Genomic DNA, 11,703 nt, shown 5'->3' with positions numbered 1-11,703 from the left:
GGTTTGCTGAAGGAAAAAAAAAAACGAATGAACTTCATTATGTAAAGTGGACTGACCTGATATTCTTTCTTCTCTCCAGAAAATAGAACTTGAGAACATGGGCTTACATTTGTACAGTTAGCTGAAGTTAATTATAAGAACTAACCCTTCTGGTATTTCTGGGAGAATTTGCTTGGAAAAGTCAAGCACTTTATTTCTCATCAAATATTTAAGATTGAGAAGATTTAATTTTAATCCTACTTGATCGTTCTTGGGTCAACTATAAAATTATAACCTTTAAAAATCACTTCAAAGGGTTTTTCTTTTATAAAGATTATCCTACTTGGCTTAAAAAAGAAACAGATCATTATTTGAGGAATCATTCTATTGTTATATTCGCTCCATAGCTTTGCTGAAGACATTAACCTTGTCCCAGAGATGATCCACTTGTAATATTCACTGTTTCCTCTGGATCTCAGAGCAAAAGATTAGCAAATTCCTTCTTAGGGTTCTTTTTCTCCCTTAGTGGTTTCTTTTAAAAACGAAAACCTATTTAGAAGTGGAAATGTCTTTTTCTTTAAATTCAAAAATTGTAATAACATGCAAAAAATGAGAGCTGAAAAACTGAAGTTGGGCATTGGAACGCACCCTGAATATCTGATGAGGTGGCCCCAAATTGCCAAGGGATAGAGTTCTCGTAATTAACCAGCAGACTTCCAGGTCCAGCTCCTACCCAAGTTCAAGTGCAGACAAGTGGTTAATCAAGTGCAAACCAGCTTACGTTAGTGCTTTTAAAGTCGAGTGACAGACACAGCAAAGAGTCCTGTGGTGGAGCACTCGGACCGTCCCCACACCCCATCCCCTCCCTCCCTCTCAGTCTTGGTGAGAGCTGCTTGGGCGAGAATTGCCCTGGAAGAACCTGACTCCTGGGGAGCTTCATGCTCCCCTGCCCCACCTCCCACGCACAGGGTGCTGCTGATGACAGAGGCCAGCCCTGGGAGGAGGCCATTCCGCACAGACCTTTCCACCGAAATGGGTTATTTCAGCCTCGGTGGTCACAGATTCTGTGGTTTTCCAGTGATTCATCTTACTATTAATAATGTCAGAGAATTTTAGGCCCTTGAATTAAATAATGATAAATAGGAACCATGGAGTGCGCCGGGCGAGGCCGTGCTGTTTATTTCAGCGTGCAGCACTGTCAGGCCTGATAAATCGGCTCCCTGAAATAGTTTATAAAGTATTGAATTGATGTGGCTGTTGGAGAGGGAGAGAATTAATGTTACGAAATAGGCCTGCAACCTAGATTGGATGAAAGCGGAGGAAAGCCTTTCATAGAAATGCTGTGTCTGCGGAGGAAATGGTTACCACCAGAGGTGAGTGAGCTCCCAGGGGAATAATGAGCTTCTGTGATCTCGGGGGCGGCAGGTCAGGGAAGTGGAGCTGGGGGGCCGGGAGGACCCAGGGCTGGCAGCGCGAAGGGGGGTTGCAGGCTGTTCTTTTATAGTCCCGAGCAGGAGGGATGAAGGATGCAGGAGAGAAATGAAAGGCTGTTTAAAGAGGGAGTGGAGGCTTTGGCTCTGCATGGCCATATTTACAAGCTTCATGTCAAAGAAAGGCGACCCAGGCTCCATCAACACTGAGAGCCCCTTCTCACCTCCCTGTTCCAGGCCAGACTCAGCACAACCAGCCCATACCAGCAGGTGTCTTAAAATCCTGTTATCCTGAGATTGAGGCTACCTATAGTAATTATCTCATTAGGTCTTTACAGAGAAAATAAGGCTGATTTTATTTTTAACATTTCTGTAACCAATAATATTTTTTGGAAATGCTTAGGCCACATGAGGGAACAGAAGGCGCTGGAAATGTGGTAATTTATAAATACTATGAAAATATTCATTCCATCATTAGTGGCGTTTTCCTAAAATTGAAGCTTGGATTCCAATTTGTTTGATGACGGAAAGGGTGAATTTTTCGATGTGTCTCTGAGGAGTGCACCTCGGACTTACTGACTCACTCGGCCTCTGAGAATCATCTGAAGATGGCAATAAAGGGCTTTCGGAGATCGCCCTCCATGTCCTTATTCATTTAAGATATGTGTATTAATGTTCCCTCTAGGGAAGAGTAAAGAAGATCAACAACCCCTCCAAATCCCTCAAGTTTTAATAACTTCTCATGTTGCATATATAGATATATATATATAATTATTATTATTTTTGAGACAGAGTCTTACTCTGTTGCTTAGGCTAGAGTGCAGTGGCACCATCTCAGCTCACCGCAACCTCCACCTCCTGGTTTAAGCAATTCTCTGCCTCAGCCTCCCAGAGTAGCTGGGTTTATAGGCACGCACCACCATGCCCAGCTAATTGTTGTATTTTTAGTAAAGATGGGGTTTCACCATCTTGGCCAGGCTGGTCTTGAACTCCTGACCTGGTGATTCACTCGCCTCGGCCTCCCAAAGTGCTGGGATTGCAGGCGTGAGCCACCGCGCTTGGCCAATATTTTTTAAAAGTGAACAATGTTACACTTTTATCAAAATGGGTTAACCCAAAGGCAGCAGCACCTGGAAGTCAAGCCCCAAAATGACACCTCGTTGGCCGTGTTTCTCCTTCATTAGGACTTTTATGAACGCCCATGGAAAACACAGAAGACAGGCCTGCCACTGATCGTGACTTCTGAAAACATGAGCTAGAAACGTCCCTACACAAAATAGCTAGAAAAAGGGCTGGGCGCAGTGGCTCACACCTGTAATCCCAGCACTTTGGGAGGCCGAGGCGGGCAGATCACCTGAGGTCAGGGGTTCAAGACCAGCCACCCCAACATGGTGAAATCCCGTCTCTCCTAAAAATACAAAAATTAGCTGGGCGTGGTGGTGGGTGCCTGTAATCCCAGCTACTGGGGAGGCTGAGGCAGGAGAATCACTTGAACCCAGGAGGCGGAGGTTGCAGTGAGCAGAGATCATGCCACTGCATTCCAGCCTGGGCAACAGAGCAAGACTCTGTCTCCAAACTAAACAAAACAAACAAAACACAAAGTGGCTAGGAAACATAAGTAGCATAAAATCCAATCTGAGTGTACATGATTTGGCACCATGACAGGGTGGGACTTAGAGTTTCATGCAAGATTTGCTTTTAAAAAATTTTTTTTAGTGGAGCAATTGGGAGTTTTTTTAGGGAAGAAAGGATCTGACGTGGCTGTTCCCTGGTGCCTCATTTCTCTTAGGGTTACACAGAACACAAAGGTGAAGCGCTCGGTAGATGCCCAGGAGAGTCTTTGCACATGCAGCTGTGTCTAACCTCGACAGTGATGATTAAACTTCTATTCAGAGGTAAGGAACCAGAAGACCAATATGCCACGAGGCAAAAAGTTCCCATTGGATGCATCAACTTGTAGGATTGTGGGTCAGATTCTTCATTTACATGAATTTCATTAGGTCTGATAAAGGGTCCACACAGAGCTGCCATGACTGACCGGTGATTGAAATAGGGGGGTGAGGAAGGATTTCAAGATACTCTAGGGAAGAAAGCGAAGGTAAAACTAACAGGAACTTGGCTCTGTCAAGGTTCTGCAATGGCAAGGCAGGATTCCCGTCTCACTTCCCCACATTAGACTCATGACTTCAGCACTGTGCCCTCCTTCCCACCTCCCCAGTTTTCACAGGAGGGACCAGCCTGTCAGGACCAAGACACGTTCCTTCACACTTGAGCCAAAGTTCTCTTTAGGACTCACTCTTCCCCATGCTGTCTTCTCACAGGACGACTGCTTTCTGAAAACTAAAAGATGGTTTTCCGGCCGGGCGCGGTGGCTCAAGCCTATAATCCCAGCACTTTGGGAGATCGAGGCGGGCGGATCACGAGGTCAGGAGATCGAGACCAGCCTGGCTAACACGGTGAAATCCCGTCTCTACTAAAAATACAAAAAATTAGCCGGGGGTGGTGGTGGGCGCCTGTAGTCCCAGCTACTCGGGAGACTGAGGCAGGAGAATGGCGCGAACCTGGGAGGCGGAGCTTGCAGTGAGCCGAGATCGCGCCACTGCACTCCAGCCTGGGGTACAGAGTGAGACTCCGTCTCAAAAAAAAAAAAAAAAGATGGTTTTCCTCGTGGCCCCCGTTCACGATTAGAACTTGGATTAGAGATCAAATTGGAGCTCCATTGCTCACCAGGTAACTAAGAGAGATGTATTTCCTCATGGCCCCCGTTCACCTGCTTGGATTAGAGATCAAATCGGACTCCACTTTCTTACCAGAAATGACCTGTGAAGCCCAGCCTGTGTGTCTCAGGTCTTTTCCAGCCCTAATGAGCACCCCCTTCCACAGCTCGTTTCATCACAGTAGCTAGGATGACCCTGGTGTTACAGCGGGAAGGCTTTGCCTCCCAGGGACCTCCCCTGTCCTGGCACACTGGGACAGATTTTTGCCCTAGTGATATAAAACTCTCCATCACGCACGCCTCGCTTGGAGTGTGGAGCACCAGCACGGGCTCAGCTTTTTGTTATTTTAACCAGCTTTTGCATTTTTGCAGATATTGCCTTTTTAAGTCAGACTGCCACATCCAAAGGTGCAAACTGTTCCCTCCCTAGAATGACAGAGTCAGGGTAGTTTAGCTTTTCCGTGATGAGAGGGGACTGGCCACATCCAAAGGTGTGAACTGTTCCCTCCCTAGAATGACAGAGTCAGGGTAGTTTAGCTTTTCCGTGATGAGAGGGGACTGGCCACATCTAAAGGTGTGAACTGTTCCCTCCCTAGAATGACAGAGTTAGGGTAGTTTAGCTTTTCCGTGATGAGAGGGCACTGGCACAAAGAAGTCACTGCTCAGGGGTCACTCTGAGGCCTTTCCCCTGTGAAACTGAGACGTTTCACCCCAAAGCTGCAACAGTCTTGGTTTCTCCAGTTCTCTTCTCCGGTTGGTGTGGCTCCTTGGGGTGACCTATCTCAGCCATTCACCTTGGAGCTGTTGACATCCTCCGTAGCTGATTTTCTGCCTTACTTAGTGGGCAATTTTAATTGAATAGGACAAAAGTAGAAATGTCAGCTTCTCCTCCAGAGGCCGAACCTGCCATTTTGGGGGCAGGTTTTTCATTCTCGGAGAGTCTCTTTATTTACAGTCAAGCTGATGGCCACGTTCAAGATGACTGGTGCTGCTGAGAGTCTGATTTTCAGATTGGCTTGGTGCTAATCGGCTGTGACTGATCTGCAGGCAGAGGTAAACAAGGTGATCTGGGATTTAAACTCTTAGAAAGATAGGGTTTGGGCAATTTTTCTGACCTGAGTTAATTTGGCTTGTCTGGATTAGGTCACTATGGAGTCAGCTTTTCTTACTCAAAAATAATTGCCTCCTTGGTGGTAAGCTCATGGGCTGTATGGCAGGCTAGAGAGAGAAAAAAAGAGCTGAACAAAAGAGAGATGCAATCACATATAATTTTCTTACCTAGATATGTTATTTATGATAGAAAAGCAAGGGATGTTTGCATTCAGCTTGTCGATCGACATAGGTTTCCCCTGTCTCTGAGAGAAGGCATTGATTTCGAGAGCCATTGTGAGTGAAGGATGGAACACTCTAGATTAACTCTCTCTGTCTGAACTGATTGCTCTTACAGGGCTGACCAACCTGAGCCATGTTTTACATATTCAATTTAAAGCACATAGTTAGTTTAATCAGAAGGGTCCACCCTGACGTTTAAGAATGTAGAACTCCTGGAACTTTCTTGCTCTTTTTTCCTGATGGTTGCAGAGCTCTCTAAATTGGGAGTAATCTTGCATAGCCTGTGGGCTCCTTTATGTGGTCCAACAAGAAAAAATGTGGCAGCAAGTAAGGGGCTGTTAAATGTAACGGGCAAGCCATGTCAAGAGCCATAAAGCAGTCGGATGCATGGGCCCTGACCTAGGCTTTTATGAACACGTTGAGAGCCCTGTCTCACAGCCATCCAAGCACTGACACCTGGGAGAAGGGGTGGCAGCCTGCTCACTGGATCCAACAAAGTCAATACCAGCTATGCTTTCTGCATCGTGGAATGGATAGCAAAGAAAAATGAGACACACCTCATGCTTAGGAGAGAGCGAGTTAATAATTTAGAAGGGCTGGGCGTGGTGGCTCATGCCTGTAATCCTAGCACTCTGGGGGGCTGAGGCAGGTGAATCACTTGAGGTCAGGAGTTTGAGAGCAGCTTGGCCAACATAGTGAAACTTGTCTCTACTAAAAATACAAAAAATTTTTAGCTGGGTGTGGTGGTGTGCATCTGTAATCCCGGGTACTCGGGAGGCTGAGGCAGGAGAATTGCTTGAACCCGGGAGGCTAAGAGTGTGCCACTGCAGTCCAGCCCGGGTGACAGAGCAAAACTCTGTCTCAAAATAATAATAAAATTAATAATAATTAATAATTTAGAGGAGAGTCAAGATTTACAGCTATCCGATGACCACAGATCTAGAAAAATAACAGCATATGATGTGGGTAGGATTTGTTACACAGGAGAGTTAAGAAGCTCAGAGGAAGTCCTCTGCTCCTCCGATCTATTTTCTATCTATTCTCTGTGCTAAATAAGAATAAAGTGTACACAGTGCCTTACAGCCCAGGAGGACTGATGTGATGTGGGCCTTGCTGTGTTTCTTGCACGTCCTCTCACCAGCCTGTGCCACACACTCATCATGCTGCTGTCACGTCAATTTTCTCTGTGTTGCTCAGATGGGCTGAGACATTTTCTACCCCAGGACCTTTGCACATGCTTTCATTCATGTGCCTGCAGCATTTTTTTTTTGCTTCCATTTTTTTTTTTGAGGGCTTACTTCCTCTTATCTTAGAAACATCATATTAATACTGTCTCCCAGGGAAGGTATTCTCTGTCCTCCACTAGAGTATAAGTCTCATGTCATCCAGAGAACACCATTATTTATCTATCTATCATTATTTTAATCCTCTTTACCTATGGGAGAATGTATCTGTAATTATTGTATTCCCTTTATCTGCTTTTTGTTTCTAGCAACAATGTATTGTCACTGAAGAACCTTCTTTTTAAATTTTGTTTTCATCCCTATAAAACTAAGACTGAATACAGTGCCTGAAACATAGTAGCCATACAGTAAATATCCGTGGAATGACTGAAACTGTTATTTTCACTTTATTTTTCTTGCATGATGTTATACCATTTAGAGATTTGACTGGCTGCAGAAACATGATTTTAAATATTACATCCCATGAGAACTGCCAAATGCTGTTAGTGCTTTATTATGATTTGGTCCAGTCACATTTGTTTTCTTCTAAATGTGTGTTAGGATATGAAAATGAAATGAAGCCATGCAGGGAAGAAGAATAGAATTGGGCACTTCCTATAAAGGCTTGAATGGAACACAAAAGTAAGACAGCTTGAGGCCGTCAGAGAGCTCAGGGTGAAAGAGTGAGAACAGAAATGAAGACAGAGACGCCAGAGGCTAGCGGTGCCTCCCCAACACTCTGCCGAGGCACAAGGTGCTCCTGTTATTCCTTCTCTCTCCTCTCATTCCATCTTCTTGACAATTTTTTTCAGAACATGAAAACCATATTTTCATACTTATTTTTACATTAAAATAAATATAATTTTATTATGTAAATGGCAATTTGATATTTGCATTTATACATCTCTCTGTCTCAAAATAAAGAAGGGGAAAAAATTCTTCTTATAGCTTATCACCACACCCTGACTTCAATTTCACTCTTCTCTCCTCAGAGAGGTAACTGCTGTTAACAGTGTGCAATACACACTTTCAGGCAATTTTCTATCCATTTGTAAGTTTCTATTGTATCTTGTATCTTTGTATTACTATCTTATTGATTTCTGCACTTCTCTTGATTATTTTTTATTACCTATTTTCTTTGGGTCTATCTTCTTGTTTTTTGGATACATTCTGAATTTGAATGTTTAAGTCATCAATTTCTGCCTTTCTTACTTTTTTGGGTCTAATTTTTTCCTAAGTAGGGTTTCAGCAGCATATCACAATTTTTAATGTTTTTCATTGCAACTTATTCCAAAGTATTTCCCATTTACTTTATGATTTCTTCTTTGAGTAATAAAATATTTATGTGAGTTTTAAATTTATGAATTGTTTTGGTGTGTTTTTAGGCATTTAGTTAGGGAAGTGCTGCTAACCCTCGAACAACATGAGTTTGAACTTCAAGGGGCCCCTTCCAGGGAGATTCTATTCCACCTCTGCTACTCCTGAGACAGCAAGACCAACCTCTCCTCTTCCTCCTCCACTTCAGCTCATTCGATATGAAAACAAGGAGAAAGAAGACCTTTATGATGATCCACTTCTACTTAATGAATAGTATACATTCTCTTCCTTATGATTTCAATACCATTTCTTATGTCTAGCTTTCTTCATTGTAAAAATACCACATATAAAACTTAACATAGAAATTATGTGTTAATTCACTATATTATTGGTAAGGTTTTTGGTCAACAGTAGGCTATCAGTGGTTAAGCTGTTGGAGAATTGAAAATTAGTCCAGGCACGGTGGCTCACACCTGTAATCCCAGCACTTTGGGAGGCTGAGTTGGGTGGATCTTGTGAGGTCAGGAGTTTGAGACCAGCCTGGCCAACATGGTGAAACCCCGTCTCTACTAAAAATACAAAAGTTAGCCAGGCTTGGTGGCCTGTGCCTGTACTCCCAGCTACTTGGGAGGCTGAGGCGGGAGAATCACTTGAACCCAGGAGGTGGAGGTTGCAGTGAGCCGAGATGGCTCCACAGCACTCCAGCCAGGGCAGCAGAATAAGAATCTGTCTCAAAAAACAAAACAATACAACTTTCTCTCTCTCTCTCCTCTCTCTCCTCTCTCTCTCTCTCTCTCTCTATATATATATATATATGAAACAATTTAATCTTTTCTCCATATGTATTTGTTTCCAGTTTTCTCTTACTAGGAATAAGGCTGTTATGAACCTTCTTCTCTAAGTCTTTTTGCGGGCACGTGTTTTAGCTTTTCTTGGGTAAACACCTTATGGTGGAACTTCTGATTAATTTGGTGCATGTATGTTTAACTGCTTAACAAACTGCCAAACTGTTTTTCCGAGCATCATTTTACACGACCGCCAGCAGGATACGACACTTCTAGTTGCTTCAGCTCCTTGCCAAGTTTGAAGTTTCTAACTTTTTAATTTTAGCCATTCTAGGGCTGTGTTTTTGATATCTCACTGTAGTTTTAATTTGCATTTTCCTAATGATTAGTAATGTCAAACATCTGTGCTTGCACTTATTTACCAACGAAATATCATCTGTATCATCTTTTGTGAAGTATCTATCTGCTGACGTCTTTCGCTCATCAAAAACTTGGATGATCTACTTTCTTTGACATTTAAGAGTTTATTATATATTCTGGATCCAAGTCTTTTATGCTATGTAGGTATTGGAAATATTTTCTCCTCATCTGTAAGTTGCCAATTTATTTTTATTCTTTTATTTTTTTTTCCTTTTAATTACATTTATTTTAATGCTGAACTTACTCCCGTGCCATAAGTTTTTGTTTCTTCAGTTTCTTCTGGGATATCTTTTTCTTCTGGGCAACCTCCTCTTCTGGTTTAGGAACAATCTGTTCCTTTTCCGTAAGGATCATCTCAATGTGGCAGGGAGAGCTCACGGATGGGTTAATCCCACCATGAGCTCTGTAGGTCCCGCGGCGCATCTTAGGTGCTCTGTTCACTTGGATATGCTCAATGACCAGAGAATCTACGTCTAAACCCTTAAGTTCAGCATTACTCTCTGCGTTTTTAAGCATGTGCAGCAAAAATTCAGCACTCTTTTTGAGCCACCGACCTTGTGTCCAGCCCCACCGCTTGGCCTGCGCACACCTGCCAACTCCACCATTGTAACGTCGGAATGGTACGCACTGTTTCTGTAAAGTGACATCTTTCAGATACTTCGTGGCTTTTCGTATATGCATACCCTTGATGGCCTGAGCAGGTTCACGAGTGTTCTTAAAGTGAACACGAAGATTGGAACCTCTTGATTTGCACGATTTCGTGGGGTTCTCCGGGTCAAGTGAATAGCGAACCATTTTCACAGATTACCTCAGGCTGCTTAGGGAAAGAGTGCCAATTTATTTTTTAATGTTGTCTTCTGAAGGAAGAAGACTGACTCTTGAAAAAAACTGAAATACACGTACCATGAAATTCACCTTTTAAAAAAGTACAAGCAATTACTTATGTTATAGTTAATGCTTTACAACAGGAAAAAGAGGTGGGGGGAGGACTAGAGAAAGGACCAAATAAAACGAAGGAACATGAGCTTCAGACAGGGATTCAAGCAGAAGAAATGAAAAGAAAGTAGTCCCAAATCTTCACATGTGAGAGATGGATCCCAGTAACGCAGGGAGATTAACTGAAGCCATCTTTGGTTTTGAGCGCTGTCTGAATAGAGTTGGTTTGAGTAGCAAATGATGTGAACGACTCACCACAAACTTTCTTAGCAACACTAGAGAGTGAGGGATGACACATTTTGTCGTCATTTTTAAAACATTTGCTATTTTTATATCGGTATGTGTATTGCACTATAATATACAGACCATGAAATTCACCTTCTAAAAACATACAATTTGGTATTTATCAGCAGACTTAGGAGAAAAAGAAACCCTGGACAAATTAGCAGTCATTATCCATTCCCTCCCCACTTCAGTGTCTTGTAATCACTGATTTGCCTCGTATTAGTCTGTTCTTACACTGCCATAAAGAGCTACCTGAGAGGGGTAATTTATGAAGAAAAGAGGTTTAATTGACTGACAGTTCCGCAGGCTTAACAGGAGGCATGGCTGGGAGACCTCAGGAAACTTATAATCATGCAATCATGGTGGAAGGCAAAGGGGAAGAATTCACATCTTACCATGGCAGAGTGAGAGTGAGAACGAGAGAGAGAGAGAGAGAGCACAAGCAGAGAAGTGCCACACTCCTTTTTTTTTGAGATGGAGTCTCACTCTGTCACTCAGGCTGGAGAGCAGTGGTGTAATCTCAGGCTCACTGAAACCTCTGCCTCCCGGGTTCAAGCGATTCTCCTGCCTCAGCCTCCCAAGTAACTGGGATTACAGGCACCTGCCACCACGTCTGGCTAATTTTTGTATTTTTAGTAGACATGGGGCTTCACCATGTTGGCCAGGTTGGTCTCGAACTCCTGACCTCAGGTGATCCAATGGCCTCGACCTCCAAAATTGCTGGGATTACAGGCATGAGCCACTGTGCCCGGCCAGTGCCACTCCCTTTTAAACCATTAGATCTCATGAGAACTCACTCACTGTGACTAGAACAGCATGGGGACACCACCCCCATCATCCAATCACCTCCCAGCAGGGCCCTCTTCCAATTCGAAATGAGATTTGGGTGGGGACACAAATCTATAGCACATCATGCCTATTCTGGAGGTTTCATATACACAGAATTATAAAATGTAGGGTTTTTGTGTTTCATTTCTTTCACTTAGCATAATTTTTCAAGGTGTGTCTATGCTGTAACTTTATTCTTTTTTTCTGACTAAATAACATTCCATGGTATAGACTTACCACATTTTGTTCATGTATTCATCAATTTATGACTATTTGGGTTTTTTCCAGTTTTTTGTTATTGTCACTAATACTGTCAATAATACAAATAGTCACAAGTTTTTGTGTGGGTAAAACTTCTAATTATTTTCAGTACATAACTAGGAGTGGAATTGCTGGGTAAGATAGTCACTCTATATTTAACTCTTTGAGAACTGCCAAGCTCTTTTTCAGAA

The 11,703-nt window shown here is 43.0% G+C and overlaps 1 protein-coding gene across 1 annotated transcript; it reads right to left on the bottom strand.

The window, feature by feature from the left end:
- Window positions 1-9,408: 9,408 nt before the first annotated feature.
- Window positions 9,409-10,026, bottom strand: LOC116474554 (large ribosomal subunit protein uL22-like). Its single transcript, XM_032754365.2, has one exon. The coding sequence runs from the start codon at window positions 9,995-9,997 to the stop codon at window positions 9,443-9,445; it is 555 nt and encodes a 184-aa protein (XP_032610256.1). The 5' UTR covers window positions 9,998-10,026; the 3' UTR covers window positions 9,409-9,442.
- Between the last annotated feature and the right edge of the window lie 1,677 nt (window positions 10,027-11,703).

This window comes from Hylobates moloch, unplaced genomic scaffold (assembly GCF_009828535.3).
Source record: "Hylobates moloch isolate HMO894 unplaced genomic scaffold, HMol_V3 SCAFFOLD_2, whole genome shotgun sequence".
NCBI classification, from domain to species: domain Eukaryota; kingdom Metazoa; phylum Chordata; class Mammalia; order Primates; family Hylobatidae; genus Hylobates; species Hylobates moloch.
This window is presented reverse-complemented; position numbering and strand designations above follow the sequence as displayed.